The sequence below is a fragment of the Carassius gibelio genome, chromosome A15 (assembly GCF_023724105.1).
Source record: "Carassius gibelio isolate Cgi1373 ecotype wild population from Czech Republic chromosome A15, carGib1.2-hapl.c, whole genome shotgun sequence".
Classification (NCBI taxonomy): Eukaryota; Metazoa; Chordata; class Actinopteri; order Cypriniformes; family Cyprinidae; genus Carassius; species Carassius gibelio.
The window spans coordinates 15283553-15305419 of NC_068385.1; the positions used below are offsets into that span (position 1 = coordinate 15283553).

General features: G+C 36.3%; 2 protein-coding genes across 2 annotated transcripts; both read right to left on the reverse strand.

The window, feature by feature from the left end:
• Positions 1 to 1640: 1640 nt before the first annotated feature.
• Positions 1641 to 7708, reverse strand: si:ch211-213d14.1 (POU class 2 homeobox associating-factor 2). The gene is made up of 5 exons (XM_052617352.1): positions 7546 to 7708; positions 6465 to 6565; positions 3657 to 3696; positions 3247 to 3548; positions 1641 to 2178 (listed from the first exon to the last, which is right to left on the reverse strand). Exons 1-5 carry the CDS (start codon positions 7553 to 7555, stop codon positions 1783 to 1785), a joined length of 849 nt encoding a protein of 282 aa, XP_052473312.1. The 5' UTR covers positions 7556 to 7708; the 3' UTR covers positions 1641 to 1782.
• A 4118-nt stretch (positions 7709 to 11826) lies between these two features.
• Positions 11827 to 21571, reverse strand: LOC128028573 (A disintegrin and metalloproteinase with thrombospondin motifs 8). Its single transcript, XM_052615836.1, has 9 exons — positions 20602 to 21571; positions 19370 to 19609; positions 18662 to 18794; positions 18410 to 18577; positions 17293 to 17585; positions 16868 to 17054; positions 16627 to 16799; positions 16214 to 16389; positions 11827 to 14322 (listed from the first exon to the last, which is right to left on the reverse strand). The coding sequence occupies exons 1-9, from the start codon at positions 21283 to 21285 to the stop codon at positions 13590 to 13592; spliced, it is 2787 nt and encodes a 928-aa protein (XP_052471796.1). The 5' UTR covers positions 21286 to 21571; the 3' UTR covers positions 11827 to 13589.
• Between the last annotated feature and the right edge of the window lie 296 nt (positions 21572 to 21867).

Consider the following 21867-nt stretch of genomic DNA (forward strand, 5'->3'; position numbering starts at 1 on the left):
TTACTTTAGAATTGACCTGACATACAGTACATCTCTTTATCTCAGTGCCCTAACCATCAGGGAATAACCCCCCCCCCCCCCCCCCCAATAAATAAAAATGGTAAAACTCTAAAAACAAAAAAAAACATTAATTGAACTAGCCATTGTGTGTGTTCACTGCTGTGTGTGTATGCACTTCGGATGGGTTAAATGCAGAGCACAAATTCTGAGTATGGGTCACCGTACTTGGCTGTATGTCACATCACTTTAAACACTTTCACTCTGACCCAATGATGCAAACTACATGATTATTTCCACTTAAATATGGCCATTTTGAAAGAGACAGGATAAAAATTGCATGTTAATGATCTGTTCGTCTCAGCTTAACATTAGTTACTTTAAGAAACACCTCGTTGCTGGCGACTCTTGAAAATATTTTATTATAATAAAAGGCAAGGGATAGTTTAGACAACATTTGTGCTTGCTTCTCAAACAGTTTTAATTTTCATTTGTATAGGCTAATACATGGCATAGAAGAAGACAAAAGTGGATTGTGGGTCTATTTTCAGATGTTTAATGAGGCTCGGAGGTGGCATGAGTGCAATTAAATTCATAAATTTAAATTTAACACTTAATCACTTTGGATAAAAGAGTCAGGCTATCAAGTTTTACCTATCATGTGTTCCCAGGGGATCGAACAGGTAATGCTCTACCAATTGAGCTACAGGAACATGTTTTTATAAATATTCTATAATTGACTGAAATTATACTTTAAAAAGTGAACTAAAACTGCTAGTGGTAGCAGATCACTGATTTTATCATCGAATAATGATTTCAGTTGATTCACTGGAATAGCTGATTCCTACAGGAATGAAGAAATTATGAATAGGGAATCATGAATCATGAAACGCACATTCATTCATAAACAAAACACCACTGTGTTTGCTTTTAGAGATGCACAGCTGAGGCAAAAGTGTTATAGTCAGACAACGTAAATCACTTAATATTTCTTGTTTATTGAAATGCTGTCTTAAATCAGTAGCACTTTGCAAACTCCCTTAATAATCAATAAAAGCAGCCACTCTCCATAGTTCATCGCAATCTCACAAAGTTCCATCATAATCAGTACAAAAACACCTTTTACGTATAAACCATATACATATATATTAGTCTAATTATTTGAATAAATAAAAAAAGAAAAGAAAGGAAATGTTGTTATGTCTTTTTTCCTAATCCTCTAAGCTGTATTTTAATAAGTATGAATATATTATGACTATATTAATGAAAAACTTGTTTTAATGTTTCCGTGTTCTTGAAAATATTTGTACATTTAATCATTCAATAAAATGTCTGAGATTTCATTAAATATAAAGTTTCTTTCTGTTCTTTGAATTCCATCATGCTGTAGAGTTACATCATTTGTTGTAATTCTAGTTTATTTACCCTTAAGACCATTTTCACAACAGGTTTTTGAAAAGAGTCACAAGAAGAGAAATCGGACTAGCTAGATATTACACACGGACTATAAATACTGTAACACTTAACGTTTGCAGGTAATATACATTGTCACAGTAATAAAAATGTGGATAAACAGACTCCTAATTATTCAGCTTAGACAAAATAAGATACAAATATAATAAATGATACAAATAAATCTTTAAATTGAAGATATAATTTGTTCCCAATGTTACACCTTAGCTCTGCTGAGTAAAACTGGCAAAAATGTTTTAGTGCTAATTGTTGTGTATTGAAGTAGTGTTGATCTTCTAGGCTGGTAAGCCTTTATTTCCTTCCAGTTCAAGCTCAGAATGTCCTCCTGACCTCATACTGTGACCAAGTGCTAGCAGTGTCCTCCTTGCCCCAAGCCAGGCTGTCGCTCAAGGCTGAAGGGGCATGTTCAGTATCTTCTGAGGGCAGTACTGGCACTAGTTTGGATGCAGGCTCAGTCATGAATGAAGGGGAAGCAAAGCTGCCAGAGGTGGTTTGAAATGAGGAGTGATAATTGACTTCATCCAGTGAATGGAGAGAGTACGGCTGTGAAGACGTCATGCTGGAGCCCCGGGACGATGAGCGGAACTGGGTCGGGCTGACGGTGTCGGGGTTGACCAGAGAACTGGGTGTAGATGGGGGCATGGGAGCCAGAGCATCTCCACACAGACCCTCCACGCCGTCGCTCCCCGTGGGCTCCCAGGAGTCCCTCTGCAGTGAACACAAGCAAGAGTTCAATACCAAGAGAAACTTCTATTGCTGTATCTCCTTTTACTAAAGACAAGATCTTTTAGAACAAGATGAATAACGATGGGAGAGATAACAGGCAACGGACAAAAATGTGAAAAATACACACACAAAAAAGCCTGTATGATGTTATGAAGTGAGAACTGTTTAAAAGAACTGGTCAAAGCCCGAATAAACTTATGAAATAAAATAAAATATTTTTGTAAATTATTTAAATACTTGGATGACTGCAAACATTGTTATTTTTGTCAAAAATTTTAAATACACACACACACACACACACACACACACATATATATATATATATATATATATATATATATATATATATATATATATATATATATATATAATTATTAAAAAAAATCAGAAAATGTGTACCATTTGGTTAAAACGTCCATATGATACTTGGATGAAACTGAAAAATATTTTAATATAAATAAATATAATAAAGTATATAGTATAATATATCTCAAAAGGAATATTATATATATATATATATATACTAAAATTACTACTACATTTTTATATTTCTACCTTCCCCACACCCCCAAATTTTTTTTTACATAAAACTAATATTAATTTGAAATAAATTAATCAAATGAAAATATATATTTAATTGTAATCATATAAACATAGAAAATGTGATAATATTAATGTAATATATATATATATATATATATATATATATATATATATATATATATATATATATATATATGTATATTTTATTAATTACATAATTGTATTTTGTTTTCTAAAAACTTGTACAACTTAGATTAAAATGCCTGCAAACTCATTTATTGATTCATTTGATTTTTGTCCCATATGCAAATAAAAGCAAAGAGAAAAAGAAGTCCCTTTATAGCTTAATATTGGCTGAACTACTAAATAGTTCTATCACAAAGCAGATCAAGTGTTGTCCCGCACTTGTAGACAGATGTTACACCATTTAAACAATTTTGGCTATACATTTAAACATCACTGACACTTCTGTTACTGTGCCACCTTACTCCATGTGCCTTATCTTACCAGCAAATAATGCGATGTGTCGCTGGAGTAAGAAGGAAGAAAAGAAGACAATGCAGAGGGCGAGAATATTGTACTTCCTCCGCTGGAGAAAGGTGTGCTGCGGTAGTCGCCAAATGACTCTGGGTAGTAGCTGTCTATAAGCGAGGAATACCCAGACATGCATCCGGGGTCAACCGGGAGAGACTTTCCCATAAGCGATGATGGGTAGACATCAGTAGAAAATGGTTTCGTTGAGGAACAATACTCTGTGTCTGCAATGAAAGGTCTTCTCATGCCGTAGTAACTCGGAAGCATGTGAGAACCTGAAGAGACCACAACAATCCTGATCATTACATGAAAATAATTCATGACCCAGACAGTATTATATAGAAATGGCATTGCATAGACCTGTTAAGTGTTTGGAGACTCACCAGTCATTTGAACAAATGGACTCGGAGGAGATGAGACACCCTGGAAAAAAAGGTCGATATCATCACTTTCCCATTAACCATCAGTTGTCTGTGATTATTTAGTTCATTTGACTAATGCAGTCCAGTCTTAATGGCACACGACAAGCTAACACGCCAAATATTTGCATGCATCCACTGAACTGCCGGAAATCTCAGAGAGATTGCAAAGAGTGTCTCACTTGCAAGTGTTTAAAACAAACAGCCTGGTCCCATGAACAACAAAACTCAAAAACACAATGATATCCATCAGTGCAGACTCTAAAACACAAAGATGTTGCATATCTCATGTTTTGCAAGCCTAGATGATGCGACTAGTTAAGGTTCAGTTCTTCTAATACCAAAACACCAGTGGGAGCTAGAGATTTGTAGCTTACGATTGTGATATTAAATGGTTGAGAGCTATTGGTGAGGCAATAGACAGACACAGGCTCTCTTTCGTTTGCATATTACAAGCATAAAAGAGCTGATATAAACGCAGCACTGGCTAGAGGGCAAGCAAATTTTGAGGCTAGTATTTGAATGCTGTTTGCTCGTCCCAAGACTTCCCTGTGTGAACAGTCTACGCCTCAGTGCCTCTTTGAAGGCACTGTATGGAAATCGAGCTGTTGAAGAGCTCCAAGGCTGTGGCACTTCACATGATACCTCCTCAAGATAAACCAAGCTGGAGTAGGTGAAAGTGGAGGGGTTGGTGGTTTTCAGGGTGGTCTCAAAATAACTCTACTGTACAAGAGTGTGAAACAGTCAAACGAAGATCAACCTGTGCATTAAGTTGGCAAGCACTTTATTCTCGTTTCATATTTACCAGGATTCTGCTTTTGAAATGATGCCTGGATGATATGCATTATGTCCTTATGCATTATATGGAGAGTATTTGCTTATGCCAAGTTGTTAGAAATAAAGTGACGTTCTAGTGTAGATGCAAAAATTGTGTGATCCCCAGATTCCCAGTGGGTTTTTTTTTTTTCTGTACTGGTTCATTAATCATAGACTTGAAATGATTTTGAAATGGCTGTTACGATTGGTGCTTGTCAATTTATTTAATTTTAGTTTAACTTGGCACACTAAAATAACTATAACTATAACTATAACTATATATATATATATATATATATATATATATATATATATATATATATATATATATATATATTGCAATTCAAACTAATTTAAAATGTTAATAAAAATATAATACTGTCTCAATCCTACTAAAATACACTGACTACCAACACAATACTTAAAACAATATGTAAAATAAAATCCAGTCACATTCTGTAATATCAGCTCTCACTGTAAAATTTGTATTATCTGATCCATGCCACTTTTATATTAAAACTCTTTTCTTTGACCAAAGATTATATAAGAGCAGTATTTTACTATTGTTCGTCTGGAACCCCTGGCAAGTGTCTGTATTGTTTTGGTCCTGTGTTTGGACATGACTTCTGTGGACAACATTTGCTGAAGTCAGCAGATGGCTCTTCTACCCCAAATAAAAGGCCATAGATACAGATGTAAGCTTATTATAAAGCAATTTTTGTTCTGCGTGGCCTCGACATGCTCCAGTTCTCCTGTGCAACCCTCCCCCTGCTCTGCCATTGTGGTACGTGTTTGGTCTCAGTCGTGTCCCCGTGGGCTCAAAATGATTGACACCTACATGCACGTCTTTTTATTATTATTTTATTGCGTGTATACACTTGTGGTCACATTTACATTTTTAATTTAGTTACATTTTGACCACAACTGCATATTTAGACAAGTTTTAGACAGGTTAATTTTATTTCCACAATACTTAATACTGTTCAAGTATTATTTAGGACTGTCAAACCGTTTAATCGCGATTAAACGCACCCAAAATAAAAGTTTGTGTTTACATAATGTAAGTGTGTGAACTGTATAGATTTATATTTTTATACAAACAAACATATATACATGTATATACTTTTTTACACACACATTTATATGCTTAAATATTTAACATTTATTCCATAAATATTTTTATGTAAGTGTATTTATATTTATATAAACATAAAAATATATACAGAACACACACATATATTATGTAAACACAAACTTTTATTTTGGATTCGATCAATCGCAATTTTTCTTACGATGAATACAAATGTTTTGTACAATTTAAATACAATGCTTACAATTTTGCAATACTATTAGTTTGTACAGTGACGAGCCAGAAGCCGAGCATTAAGCTACTTATTCAAACAAAAGCGAGTTCAGCGTGCCATTGACATGTAGAAAAGCTGTCTCTCTTGTGCAGCCAGATGTCTGCAAGTCTGATTTGTGCCTGTCTAAAGTGACGACAGGCGACTTGTCTGTGGTCTACAGGAGGAACAATACAGCGGAGCAGGTGTGCGAGTGTAAGACTTTGCATAGCCATACTACAGCAGCAAAAGAATGATTAACTCCCAAACCTCAGCAGCTCATGACCATCAGCACTGCTGCTATTGTCTGCCGCTCATGTGCAGGTATTCACTAACAGGCTTTGTTTCATCCCCCCGTGTGAGAAAAGGACGAGGCTCCGTGGGCTTGTATCAGAGGCCATAAGCTCACCATTGGAATAAAAAAGATAAGCCAATGAGCAAATATAGTGGCCGGGCACAGAATATACCAACTGTTTTAAACTGTCTGTTTGCATATATGAAAGAAGAGTAGAGTGGCAGGGTGAATGGAGTGAAAGGAAGCATTGTGCATGACAGGGCGGGGTATGTTTCAGTTGAGGGTATTGACCAGGTGAGATTAAGTGCATGGTGGACTTACAGCGTAGCGCGGGCCGCTCGTCTGCCGTGACCTCTTTTCTGCCAGCAGATCTTTCACCGTGTGCTTCACCCTGACTCCCTGATACACTCTCTTCGAGAATTCTGCAGAGATAAACATAGAGAGCATCACGTACTTGTAAACATGGAGGAAACATGCTGATTAACCATGGATGCCTGATGTTATTCCATTTGTGTAGGATATCGATCATATGAGTGAATGGCAGGCAAATGGCTTCACAGGAAATCATATGCACGGAAAGACAGCTTGTGATAGCATTCAGTTCGAAGCTCTGGTTTGTTTTATAACTGCACGTTTATTATCACAAGTGTACAATAACTTATCATTTGCAGCTTGATTTTCGAGCAGGTCCGGCATCTCTAGTCAGTTTTATGGCGTGCATCTATAACTGGCATGGAAATTATCTTTGGTTTTGGTCAATGCAAATTGATCAGTTTACAAACACTAACTCCGTCCAGTTGAAACGCCACTTTTACTTTTATGTGAAATATGCTATTACGACACCATAGTCAATGGAGGAAGATGGAAATGGAGTAAAAGAAGGTATCATCATTCAACATTGAAATATATATATATATATATATATATATATATATGTATATACAATACAATGATTCCTGGGAAGCAAAGATCCTAGTCAACAGAACAGTGTATTTGCAATTTAAAATGTCTGTGATAGGAAATTGCATGCAAAAATCATTATAGCGTTATGTAAAAGACCCCAGCTTCATGACTGCAGTTGAGGAGCTCTGAAGTCCTGCTGCCACTTACAAGCATCGAAGACTGTCCGATATATACATTTAATGCAATTTTCTGTTTTCTATATTTTTTAATTTTCTATAAGTAAGTTAAAACTGGTTGAAAGTACACTGAGCCATGTCTATCATGACTTTGTCTTGTAATTAAGTAATCAGAGCGGTTAACATCCGAGTTAAATATTAAGTGATGTAGTTCAATCATTCCAAGAAGATTAATCTTAACCTTCCAAATAAACAGCATGACAAAAACGGAGCTCAAGCTACAGAGTTTTTAAATACCAATAACAGGTAAAACTACACCTCACCTGTCTCCATGATGCAGACACTAGATGTAAGTGACAGGATATAGTCAGCTATCTATCCCAGGGAAACAACTGTGTCTGCTTCCAAACTCCAGCTGAATTTGACCATTATACCAAAGACACAAAATCCAGCTCCGCTGTAGTGAACTATACTATAGATGCTGATCAGAAGTCAACTTTTGAAATGACCCTCACATATTTGTTTGCATGCAAATAATCAGCAGGACGTTTTTCAGGCATTTGCATCAACCTTCCAGATTAGCGAGGAGCATGCACGAATGACACGCCATCATCGTTGGTAATGTCAAGATTAACCATTGCTGGTCATTTTATTATAGCATGGTGCGATTCTCACACACCTTTGCTTAGCATTAGAGCACCATTCATGTTATATACTTACATTAAGGACAAAGGATGCCTTCACATGATAGTTATAGATGTAGTGTTTCAGAATGAGGGATAAGTGTTGACCAGAAATGAAGATCTGATACCTCAGCTCTTACTAGTGAAGCCTTTTGTGTCTACACAGTAAATTCAAATGCCCTGGAGTATGTATGTAAGTTTTTTTAGTGACTTTTCATCTAGGGTTATTTAGACAGTGCGACTAGCAAAACATAGATTACCGTTTTTGTCCTCTCTGCGAGTGACTCATGTGCACACCTTCCTGTTTCTACATGGGTACCACCTCTTCCAGTTGAATATTTTTCCACCTCTCATGTAATCTCTTCTCACGCTAAGTGTGTCACTTACTAGAAACCTAAAATGGAAATGTATGAAAAAAATATTTGGTTGACTGAAAATACAGAGACGGCTAATTATTTTGCTTGTGTCAGGATAATAAGAAATCTTTCAACATTCAACATTCCTGATGGATGTTTTACACTACACATCGAATTAAAGGGATTGAGATAATAAAAATCCAAATGAAAACTGCTGAAGGTGTTTAGAAAGTGGGCCACAGGTAAACACAGAATCAAACCAACAACACAAATTACAAAAATCACACACACACACACACACACACACACTGCAGGAGACTTTAGCGCTCCGTGATGTTCATTTCGCCTTCTCTGTCCGAAAAAAACATCAGGTCAATCGCAGACTATCCTGTCTCTTTGAGTTTAAATCTATATTTATTCACACCAGCTCTTGAAAACCTCTATACGAACACACTTGTCCGACAAAGTGCGGGGGACGAAGTTCCGTGATGATAAAAGTGGGTCCCCCGTAATCTACGCCCCTGGGATGGGCATTATGTGGTGCACAGCTCTAGAAATGTAAGGCGTTTTTATATTAACAATACATGACTTTTCTTTCTGACTTGCTGTCAAATATAGAAAAATGCAAATCTGACCGTGAGAGACTTTACAGTGAAAGTGAGTATGCATCTTACATTTTAAATAATGAGAACAGAAAGAATAATGCGATATTTTATTGTAAGGAAATTTTAACTTCCAGGGACAGAAATTTGCTCACTATAGTTGAATGATATAGCTTAATTCAAATTAATGCTGTTCAAAGAACAAAGCACATGTAATAATGGGATGTGATGCCCTAAACGTTCTTATTAAAATTATTTTTTTTATTATTTTTGTTGTCAGTCTGATAAATGTGTAACTATAATTTAACCTGCAAAATATTGTCAAACTGTCAAAAAAAAAAAAAAAAAAAAAAAAATTCCAAAAGCAAATGCGGTGTGGTCATTATTTTAGAACACAAACTAACTGCATGGAATTATGATTATGCAAAGCAAGTCTCCATCTTTATTTCCAGCTAGCTACAGTGCTCTTTTATTAGATCAGTGACTCATTCCTGCTAAAGGATTAAGGATATGTGAGAATTTTCCATCAAGTAATATAAAATTACAACTGGCAACTGACTACACCTATCAGGTCTTCATTTGAAAGATGTAAAAATCACAATTCAACAGGTGTTGTCATTCTTTTAAAAACAATACATCTGTCAATGTCTGCAACACTATGTAAACACTAGGCCACACATTAACCTCACTTGCCCACAACCGACGTCTGTGGTTCATTTTGGGATCAATGCTGTCCTCTAGTGGACAAAGATAGACACTACATTTCAAAACGTTCTTCATTTAATGACAAGGTTAGCCTACTGATTCTTCATTTGATATATATATATATATATAACTGTTGAATAAAGATATTTAAAGTTTGATTATAGTTTGAGCTTGATTATTAAGTTATAGTTTGAGCTTGATTATGTTAATTTTGCTATATAGAGCCAAAATTTTAATTAGTAGAGCTGTAATTTCTCACCAGTTAGCCTACAGTCATATAAATGGTAAGTAAAAACAAATAAATAATAATAATAAATATATATCTGTCATTTCTCACCAGTAAGCCTACAGTCATATAAATGGTAAGTAAAAATAAATAAATAATAAAAAATATATATATATATATTTTCCAAGGAAAAGAAACTAGTCCATCCCACTTCAAAGGAACAAAGTTTTATTGCATGCATTAAAAAAAACTCTAACTTTTGCTTGTAAAAATGAACACAAATGAAACTATATATAAAACAATAATTGTTATATTAACAGTGCACTGAGTACAACACAGAATAGTGATTAGACAAAATGCATTCTCCTAAAGTGTACCAGCAAGACTCAGATTCTTAAAAAAAAATTCCAGGCTGCCATCACAATAAATTTATGCCTAGATAAAAGTGTATTTCAGTGTCCCCATAGGCTAGTATTTGTTTTATTAAAAGATCTCAGCTCATAAAGGGAGGCCTGTGAGAGGCCAATTGATGCTGGAAATGAAGCAAAACAATAAAACTAGCAGTTTGTGGCTGTAGATGAAAGTGCATGACACATGAATAATCCAATAAAAAGTCTTCAACTCCAATTTAAACTCAGGGAAAAAACAAGCAGAAAGGATAACCGCTTAAAGTAATACATGGCAAATTAATTTGGGAGAACACAGGGCTTACATTAACTGAGACAAACCAGATAATTCATAAACACAGGTGGAACTGAATGAACTAATCAAGCAACACAGGAAACTATAGGTCAAGGCAGGTAGAACAGAAACACAGGGATATCTAAACCAAAACAGAACACAAACGTGACAAAAAAAGTTTTGACTTTTCCAAAACAGTTAATTATTGCATGCAGAAGAAACATCTAACCTTTGCTGTATGTTGTGTGAAACATCTGTTATCAAAATATATGCTGAATATTCCTGAATATGAATATTCAGTATATTTTCTGAACTATCAACTTGCAAATCCCTTGAAGCAGGGATAGTCCACCAAAAAAATTAAAATTAGCTGAAATTTCACCCTCAGGCCATCCAAATCCAAAATCCATCATGAAGGAAGTTTAACTTCAAATAAGTCCTCTGTCCATAATGTTGTTTTCTCCAAAGAAAAAGTCATCTTTTGATGACTCTCGGAGTTCATCTTCAGTTTTCTCTTTTCTCATTCATTCACGAACCGGACATCTCTACACTGCAGTGAACGCGCTCACAACAGACCCGGAAGAGAAGACAATGCTAAATAAAGTTTTTGTTATTTTTGGACCAAAATGTATTTTTGAATCCTCAAAAAATTCTAACTGACCCTCTGATGTCACATGGACTACTTTGATGATGTTTTTCTTACCTTTCTGGACATGGACAGTAAACCGTACACACAGCTTCAATGGAGGGACTGAGAGCTCTCGGACTAAATCTAAAATATCTTAAACTGTGTTCCGAAGATAAACGGAGGTCTTACTGGTTTAGAACGACATGAAGCTGAGTTATTAATGATATAATTTTCATTTTTTAAGGATCTGCCTGTGAGACCTATCCAAGGCTTTGAGGGAGTGGACAGGTGTTTAAATCAATTCACTAATCACTGGCATACCTCAGGGTTCTGTCCATGGCCCTCTCCTTTTCTCGACCTGTAACATCTTTGAATCCTGTCATACAGTCTCATGACTTTTCCTATTCATGTTACGCAGATAATAGAGAATCATTCCAGTTCAACAATCCCAAGATCCCTAGCTCAACCTTATGGAGGTCGACAACAATACAGCCAGACAGAAATTTTAATATTGTATTTGATATCCAGCTGAACTTCACAAACCACGTCTTAGCACGCATATCCATGCTCTGTAATATCAGGAAAATAAGTGCCTTTCATATGTTTATATTTTACACATAAGTAGGAAAATAAGTAGCCAATTCATATGTTTATGTTTTGCACATACATTTTTGCTTTAGCTTTCTTCATTTAATTACATTCATCCAAAAATATGTTTTTGTAATGTTTGAGCATTTTTATTTTCAGACATTTCATTGATAAGTTACAAAACAAAAGGAAAGCAACATCTGGAAACACTGCATAATTTGTATCCCATTTTATACAATAAAAATTTACAAAAATAAATAACTTTACAATGAAGAAGTAACAAAGTACAATCCTTCACTGAAGGGATCATATATTTTATCGCATTTTTAATATGACTAATATGACTACAGCTGGGATGGTCAATACCATATTAACATTCATATATATGTGTGTGTGTGTGTGTGTGTGTGTGTGTGCTCTTGTTTTTATGACATATCAGGACACAACTCTGTATAATGACATGGGTATGACACAGGTATTACAAGATGAGGGTGACTTATGAGGTTATAACCCATGTCCCCATTTTTCAAAACGCTTATAAATCATACAGAATGAGTTTTTTTGAGAAAGTAAAAATGCACAAGTTTCCTGTGAGGGTTAGGGTTAGGTGTAGGGTTGGTGTAGGCCCATAGAATATACAGTTTGTACAGTATAAAAAACATTACGCCTATGGGATGAACCCACTTTTCACAAAAACAAACGTGTGTGTGTGTGTGTGTGTGTGTGTGTAATCATTTTAAAGGAGCATTAACCATTTATCAGTTTAGTTTTATGTTGTACTTTTTTTCTTCATCTTCTTCTTTATTTCGTTTACATCTACACAGTTCTTTCAAGCTTTCAGATATTTCAACTCATGAAGTATGAAAAACCAGTAAGGACTGATCTTTCCAAACATCCAGTTTTTCATTCACATAGCAATTCACAACAATTTGTTATGTGCACTTTTGAAATAAAACAGTGTTTAATACAAATAACAGCTACAGTAAATCATAAGTTATACAACCTTCTGAATGGAAACAAACATTATGTTTTTTAAGGAATTTTTTTAAGTAGTTTCATAAGCTAGATCTAATTACCTATCTTTAATTATTAATGTTCCAGAATATAAATTAGGCTCAACCACTCTTAACCTCTGATACAGTTTTAAATATACTTGAAAATAGCTATAAAAATGTATATGATCATGCTTCATCAAGTGTTTTTGATACACTTCAACGCTGAAAGGGAAAATAAGACTCTGATAAATGCAAGCCAAGGTTTATAAAAAAATAAAATAAAATAAAATAACTAATCTAAAATTAATCATCTAAAATCAAAAATTACTGACCCAATCACAAAGTAAATCAATAAAAAAGAATGATATCACCTGCATTGCGACTTTCCATTCAAAGTAAAAAAAAATAATAATAATTTAGTAATTCCAAAAGTTTTTGGTATATCTGAATGTACAAATAGGCATACAAAAAAAATTGGAACTGATTTCTGTCCTTATTTAAAATAAAGTCAGCCTGACATTAATGTTATGTCTGAAATGATTTACTGTCGTACTGTTGAGAATCTTTAATATGACATACTTGAAAAATAATTTATGTGGAGTGCTCTAAGAAAGCAATTAGGCGACAGAAGTTAAGGAAACTACAAGAAAGCATTGCTTGCTGAGGTAGAGATCTATTAGATCAAACTTAGTGGTTATAAATATATATATATATTTAGATTGCGTCTATATCTGGAAAACCAAACCCAAAGTGATCAGTCCGTGCAAAATTCATAAAAGCTCAAATTTCCATCTAAAGCGAAATATTTCCTGCTCCAACCTGTTCACGGTCAAATGATGATCTTTATATTGTTTCTGGAGCATTTTATCACCTCTGAATAATTTGAAAGTCTGCATGATGTCCTCAACACTCTTGGTAGAAACACCTTTCAGATACTGATTCAGGCATCTTGGCAGGGTCACAGTTCTTCGGTTCCACAATTTTGCCAGCGTAATCAATGCAGAGAATCCTACGCTGGCGATCCCCGTGGCCACAAGTTTGTGAGCATGAAGACCAAGGCCCTATTTGCCATATAGGACATGGCAGGTCAGCGCAGGGCCTGATATCAGAGGGTCTGAGATCTTTATTGCAGTGGTTTGAATAAAAACCAGCATTGTCTTTACATTCCACATTTCTCCTGGACCATCCTGAACCACAAGTTTTGGAGCATTCAGACCACTCGCCCGAGACCCACTGTGGCACCCCAAATGGATGAATCAGTTTGCCAGCAATTTTTTTGTCTTTGGGTTTGCTAAAAGTTATGGTTTTGGGGATGTAGAAGTTGTATTTGACCTTCGGTGGGATGGTTTCCCCAGCGGTGGAGAGCAGCTGTATTGTGATTGGTTCCTGTAGCTGGTGGAAGCTCTGAAGTCTCTCCAGTGTGGTGGATGAGCCACTGTACTTCAGCACAGCCCCCAGCACTGGAATATACTGCTCCACTGTGGATACAGAGAAGTTGCCATTCAAGATATAATCACCATTTTCTCTTCGTACAGCCAGGTAATGCCCATCGTGTGGTATACTTCTATGGATCTGCTGTTTGATGTCAATGTTAGTGGCTCCACTTGGAATCGTCACAATGTCACTATATCCATTTCTAAAGAAATGGGAAAAAAAATTGACAGATTACAACAGTCGGCTTCCAGAAGTAAAAAAATGAATCCATTATCTCCATAGGGAAATATAACATTAACTTAAAAATATTTAAAGAAAACTCAGAAGTCGTTAAACAATGGTATATGCTTTTGATGAGGCCATCTTTTTTTTTTTTTTTTTTACTTAATTTGAAAATAAATGCATTTAACAGCGGAAGTCAGGGTAAACAAAAAAGAACATTACCAAAGTTGTGATTCCCCGTTTGGAGCATTTTTTTGTTTATTTGTTTGTTTTTTATTATTAAATGTACGTTTTAGTTTTTTTGCTAGCCGCAGACATTGAGGCTATGTTTGATCAGTTTAGCCTTCTCAGATTATCACAACTTGCCTAAAATAAAACAGTTCAAGCATATAAATGTGTGCATATAACATTGATAAATGTGTGCTGTATCCAGTAGTTTGCATGGAGAGTGGAAGCTAAAGCACACTTTGCAGTACATGGAGGCACCAGCGCAATCACTTACATTTTTTCAGTGGATACACCTTCTTTTTTGCTCATAAAGAAAAGAGTTATATATCATTCGTAACTGTAAAGGGTTTACTTTTATTTGTGTGCACTCACAATATCAACAAAAAGTTGTGCTTTTATAAAATAAAGAAAACAAACATGATGTGCTTTCTGCATCACATCTTGAACAGGAGCGCTTAAAAAAAATAAATCGAAACTCAGCAAATACATGCCTCACAGACGTAATAAATATATCAATAGAAAGCTTTCAATTACTACTTATCGAAACAAAACAAATTAAAAACAAAATCTCTTTCATTATACTCCTAATTATAATCCGTAAAAATGCACTTCTCTCTAAAAGTGTGTCTAATGAAGAGGTGGCGAGTCAGGATCTGTAACTTCATCCTTGCCACACCAACTCATAAAACACTATTTATTAGTAAATTATTCAAATATCTATTTCCTATTTTTTGCCGATGCTTTGTGGCAATCCTAAGCTTATTGCGTATATTTGAACACAGAACTACTAATGCTGCTGCAGGACACTAAACAGCTTCGAGCCACTCTTGACAGTCGCAGTAGCAAGATCTCGTGATGTTTCCACCGGAAGCCCGCGTCTGAACTATGACATGAAAATTGGTCCAAAGCCCAGCCTGAGGGGAGTGAAAAAGTTGGTGGCCGTTTAAGGCTAGATGGCATTCAGGGTATGCGCACATTTATATAGCTAATTTTTCCCATAAAGTACAACAATAATTACTATTTTTGCATTATTGTAAGTTTAGGGTTGGGGTAGGTGTAGACGTACATAATACACAATCTAATATAGGTAGAAAATTCAATTTATTGTTAGCTTCCGGTTTTTGCTGTATCCCTTCTAGCCACAACCATTTGGCCGGGGCTGAAATGCAGGGCTCTAAGCTGATTGGCTGGAAAAAAAAAACTGAGAAAATCATATTTTTGTCTGGATAAGATTCAGATTGATGATCAGAACATAAATGTAATAGACTGCTTCCATCAACACATCCAAAGCTTGCACGGTCCTATAGCACTTCCTTTAACATCATTTTGTTTGGTAACATTAGGCAGTTTTGATTTATATTGTTTAATGGTAGATGATTGCGTTATTTTACACATGCATCTGCTTACATAAGCGTTCGCTTATTTCTGCTTTTTCAGAAAGAAATTCTGTCAGTGATGGGGAAATAGTTAATTGTTTATAATGCTTTAATACAGAATTTTTCAAAATTCCCATGAGAAAAACTTGTAAAAATATATTTCTGAAGCCAACAAAGCTGAAAAAGTTGGCTGGCACTAATGCACTCTATTAGTATGGCCATAATAAACAAACTTTCATAAAAAAAAAAGCAGTGGGATATCCTTACATGACTTTATTGAATGAGCCAGATATCATCCTGCAGCTCTGCCCATTTCCACCACATACGCCACATTTATCCATCTTCTTATTAGAATCAATCTCCAGATCACAACCGGCTTTGATACACTGGCCTTGCACACAAAATGAAGTGGTATCTGGACCACATGAGGTTCCATCAATTACCTAAGATTGAAATAATGTTTATACTTACAACAAGATTTTTCAAATTTTACTGTTGTAGCTAAAACAGTAGAGCATGGTGCTAACAATGTCAAGGTCATGGGTTCGATTCCCAGAGAAAGTAGAAATCAATCAAATGTATACTTTGAATACAGTGTAAGTCCGATTGGATAAAAGTGTCTGCCTAATGTATCATTTTAAATATTAAAATGAAAATTTCAAAAGTAAAATTTCACTTACTTTAGCTGCAAACACTCTAAATTCACTGCTGCCCCTTGCTCTGCAAAAGAGTTTACACCTATCCCGCAACGATACTCCAGTGTATTTAGGTATCCACTGCTTCACATTTCCATGAACATCAAAATGATTTGGATTGTTGTACTTCTCGCATTGTTCCTCTCTGAAACTTTTCCCTGCAATAACAAAGAACTGTTACCTACTCTAATCACACAATATAAAAAGACAGATTACATTTACACACCTCGGTTATTCTCACAAGCCTGTTTGTTGCAGGACTGATACTTCACTCTCTGGCCCACACAGTATTTTCCAGCATTTTGAGGAGATGGCCGGGTGCACTCTCGGTAGGAGAACATTACTCCACCTCCACATGATCTGGAACACGGTTCCCATGGTCCCCACTCACCCCAGCCACCATCCACAGCCGGCTGAACCAGAAGAACCAAACAACCAAATGAATGTCCAACACTCCTGAAATTGCTGTGTGTGACTTCAGTGGTACTAGCATTACCCAAGCAAATGCATTCTCAGAAAAAACAGTCACTGGAGTGGTACAAGCAGTACACCTTTGTACCTTTTTATGCATATTTGTACCTAAATTGTACATTTTAATACCTAAAGGGTACAATTAGTAAATTGTGAAAGGGTATTAGATAGACAGAATACCTTAGGCCTCATGACTTCCTCAGAGGACATGCATGCACTGTTCAGGCAGGTCCTGTTGGGGCCACAGCTCGTGCCATCTGCCCAGGGAAGACTCCCGTTCCTGGTTGTGCACACAGACTGCCCTTCTCCCTGGCACCAGAGCTGTCCGCACACCTCACTGGCTGAAGTGTTGGGACAATGTGAAAACTCCTCTCCAAATATCTGTTGACACTGGCGGTCCAGGCTGTAAGTTATGCCTGGCAGCTCAGTGGGTAAAGCCACTGTCGTCTCAGGGGTGTCCAGTAAACAGTCTCCTGTTATTATCCAGAGGAAGAGTTAGAGTGTTGTAAATCATGAAATCAAAGGGTTGTGTAACAGTAGGAACACTGGGCTCCTGGAGCTGCATTTAGGGAGACTCGCAGGAATGCACGTCTGGGGGAGTGAGCCGAAAGGAGGAACACGAGAGAGCAAAAATGCAATTGGGGAACATGGGCCACTGACCACTTCAAATGATACAGCAGTTCAAAAAGGAAATGTGCACAACTTATACTATAGAGAAAGAACACATTCGCTACATTCACGTTTTATGATCTGGAGTGAAGTGACAGGATTGCATTCTTACTGACATAACAGAAAGTAACTGAAAAAAATATGAATCTACATAATTACAAGCAAAAGTGTTTTACTATAAACAAGGGGAAACCCATGCTCAGTGCATAAGTTAAGCTGACTTTTTAATGATGTTCACAGGAATCAGTTCGCTGAGCTGTTACAAAGTCTTTCTCTTACGGAAGCTGGGTCACTGACAAATAAGACCACAATGAATTTAAAAACAAAAATATCAGGATTTGCCATTTTCAAGAAATCTTTCAATTGAATTACTCTAAAAATGTCATGCAGAGTTATTTTAGTATCACTAGTATAATTTTCATTTCATTTTTGAATCATTGTTTATTTTTATGTTTTCCGTTTTCATTTTAATTTGAGTAATTTGGCTGTTTTTGTCACTTTTAGCAGTTTTTATTCATCTTTAGTTCTGTTTTAGTTTTAGTTTAGTGTTGTTGTTGTTGTTTAATACATCAAGTTAAACTAAATGAAAATGGTGCCTTGTCAACTGGCTATAATAAAATGCACATACCATGTCCATTGTCGAAAAACTCTGTGACGTACAAAGCACTGCAGGGAGACCAAGGCAAGGTCTTACTGAGCTGAGTGAATACAGGGGCCATGATATGGTGATCGTCAAGATATCCAAAAAGCTGCTCACAGTTCTTAGTGTCATCATGAGGCATACTCAAAACATGGCCTAAAAGCGGATCAAAATCATATTACTGAAGGTCAAATTAACTTGACAATTGCTTAGGGTCAGATTATCAGAGGACATCCACACCTAGCTCATGTGCAGTCGTGTAAGCAGCCTGAAGGCCATTGTCTTCAATCACAGAACAGCTCCTTTTGGTGTCACACATGGTTCCAACATCAGCTACACCCAAAGTGTCACAACTCTGATGTCCACAGATGTCCTGAAAGGCAGTTTAGGATACAAAAAAAAGAAGTCATTCTTACTGCTGTACCAGGTCTGTGGTTAAAAGTAAGCGCAAAAACATATTTGCCAATTTTTCCATTATAAAACCAAGCAAATAGTTTTGGCAGGCAGCAGACTAATGAAGTGAGAAAACTGAACTGTATCTCAAAAACATGCCTGGAGTCTTTTCCTTCCTCTGCCCAGAGATCTGAGATGGAGACCAGTGTTTCCAAAGCAGAAGACCACAAAACACACATGATTCAAGGCACATCTGGCCTTGGCACAGTTCAAGAGTCAGTCTCACATGTGTTCACCTTTCAGAGGAGCTCCTGTCTGTTCTTATTTTAGACTCGTTTTCGGTTTAATATGCCATTATGCCTGCTCTATTAACGAGAAATGCGGCAAACTATTAAAAATCTTATTTTTATTGAATGCACGCTTAAATCTTGCTCTCTACTTGCAGATAATATAATATTAATGAAATAAAAGGTCACTTAAGAAGAATCTCATTTCATCATGGTCCCATAAATAGATATCACCTGACCCTGAAATACATAATAAATCACTGCTCACCTCTCTAGTAAAAAGTATGGCTGTATCGAAGTGCTCAGGATGCCTGTGGCTGGGCGGGTTGAACAGCTGTTGCCAGGCACAGAAGTTGCGCAAAGTGACGCCTCCATTGCTGGAGATGGACGGACCAACCTCTTCATCCTCCACGATCAGCATCTTCACAAGCACTATGTTGATTGAGTTCTTAATGCTGGGATGCTTGTAAATCTGAGCAGCCACTGACATCAAGGTCAGCATGTAGTGCTAAATAGAGAAAACCAACAGCTTGTTATTCGCCAACTCTGCAGCACAATGTTAAGAATAAAAGCATGATATCTTGGCAGGACAGCTCAAAAGTGCTGGAAAGGAGCAACTTTTACTCTACAGATTTTTCTGTGGATAGTAATATCTCCAGTTTTTAAGATCCAATACACTGCATTAGACAATGCATGTTTAAAAATAATAACATTTAATATTTTATATTTTATATATATATAATTCAATGGGAATCATTTTAGCTGATACAGCCAAAAACCAGAGATTATTCTAGAGATTCTTTTCTGTTGACTCTACACAAATATGTGCTGTATTTGTCAGAAAGCCCTGACGTCAACATGAGGAACAGCTGGTGGTCCACACTAACATGAAGTTGTTCTATGAGGCATTTTGTTTCCATCTGCAAAGTTGGATCCCAAAATCAACATCTGGATTGCTATCTTCCTCATCATCCCGACCCGGACGACGCATTTTTTTCACACTCTAGTCTGCAGTCATTTGTTTTCAATGACTAGACGGAGGAGAATTTCAGGGGGCGGTGGATTGTATGTGGGTGTGAAGATCAGTATAGTACAATTCATATGAACCATGATGACTCACACTTCTCACACAACTGAAATCTATGGTATGTACATTTTGATAGGTCCCTCAAGGTTTAACAGCTCTTACTGTGAAAAGTTTGATCCTTCTTTTGAATTTAGAATAAGTCAAAACTAGGAATGTTATATCATCAGAGCTTTTAAATGAGGTCTAAAGAACTTTCATTATAATGTATGTAAAAAGACATTTATTAGCTGGAAGCCTACAAGCTGGTTGACAGTCTTGGTCCAGAAAGTTACCAGTTTATCATGTCATCTTAAAATGGTCAGTCTGGCACCAGCACAGCTTAGACCAGCTATAAACCAGCTGCATGTTCTAAAACAGCTTCAACTAGATTTAAGATGAAACACATCTTTATATTTACAAATGTGACACCCTACCTTGATCTCGTCTCCATAGAAATGTGTCAAGGAAGCGTCACCGACCACCAAAGTCTCAATAAACCTGCGAGTAGAGACAAAACGCCTGCGTCTAGACATCAAATTCTGATCGTCATCTCTGATATCTGACAGCGGCTCAGACACCTGAGGGGACTTCGTAAAACTTCTTCTTTTAATGACATGCAGCTGCTCAGTTAACTTTCCAGATGTTCCCAAGCCGAGAAGTTTGGGTTCGATTAGATATTCTTTACCATCTGTGATAAATGATCCTAAAATCCCATGACATAAACTGACTGAAACAATAGAGTCCTCATTGGAGTCAACAGAGCCGGTGTAAAAACAGCCTTTTAATAATTCTGCTCCAGTCTCTTCTGTTTGATTCAATGACTTGTAAAGATCTGTCAGCTTGCTAGCTGACTCAAGTCTTTTTAGTGGTGTGGCTTTGATGCGATAAACCTTCATTGCTGGCGATATAAAGGTGCTGTCCGGTGTCAAATTCAGGGTGAAATTCCGTCCGAAAGCCGTGAGTCTGAAGCTGGGCTGTTGTTCACTCCTTTTGGCCACTCGTCCAGCGGTGCGTTCATTCAGCCGTTCAGGTACAGTCTCCTCAGTCTCAAACCAGTGAGCAGATGTTTCAGCGAGGAGGCAAACTATTAATGAATATGTGAATACACACGACCACATTTTATTAAAATCTCGCTATTCCAAAAAAAAAAAAAAAAGAAAAGAAAAGAAAAAAAAGAAAAAGAAATAATGTATAATTGATTAGCTAATTGTTTGAATTTACTATTTAAAACAACTAATTATAAAATAATATCATAAACATTTATAATTACTGATCAGCATTTTCCTTCCTTATCTTAAATCTATTTTTGAAAATGAATAAATTATTAGCCTATTCAATGCATCCTAGGTGTAACCGAATTGTAGCTAAAACGGAGCCAAGTTCGCGAGCTCTTATAAGTCCACCGGACTGTCTCTGGATTGAGGGGCTGGTATTTATACTTTCTGGGAAATGAGACGTTTATTTTTGATGTCCAGTGCTGTAGTCTCTCCTCCCACTGTGCGCTCATGAAAAACCTCTGGATCGGGTTTGCCCAATGAAAACTGAGAAGCACTGCCCTTAAATAGCAGCAGTTTGTCAACCGAGTTAGTAGTGAATTTATAGTTTTAAAGTGGTCTAATAATAATAATAGTAATATACAGTTATAATGTGTCTTGTTGTTGTTAATGAAACGTTGCTTAACTCTGTTGTGCATATGTAGC

Coding starts and splice junctions, on each gene's coding strand:
- si:ch211-213d14.1 (XM_052617352.1), bottom strand. Junction 3,697..6,464: donor CGAGCGGCCCGCGCTACGCT/GTAAGTCCACCA, acceptor CTTTTTTTCCAG/GGTGTCTCATCTCCTCCGAG. Junction 2,179..3,246: donor ACACATCGCATTATTTGCTG/GTAAGATAAGGC, acceptor TGTTCACTGCAG/AGGGACTCCTGGGAGCCCAC.
- LOC128028573 (XM_052615836.1), bottom strand. CDS start 21,285: ATGTGGTCGTGTGTATTCACATATTCATTAATAGTTTGCCTCCTCGCT. Junction 18,795..19,369: donor CCATACTTTTTACTAGAGAG/GTGAGCAGTGAT, acceptor ACTGCCTTTCAG/GACATCTGTGGACATCAGAG. Junction 17,055..17,292: donor AGGAAGTCATGAGGCCTAAG/GTATTCTGTCTA, acceptor CTTCTGGTTCAG/CCGGCTGTGGATGGTGGCTG.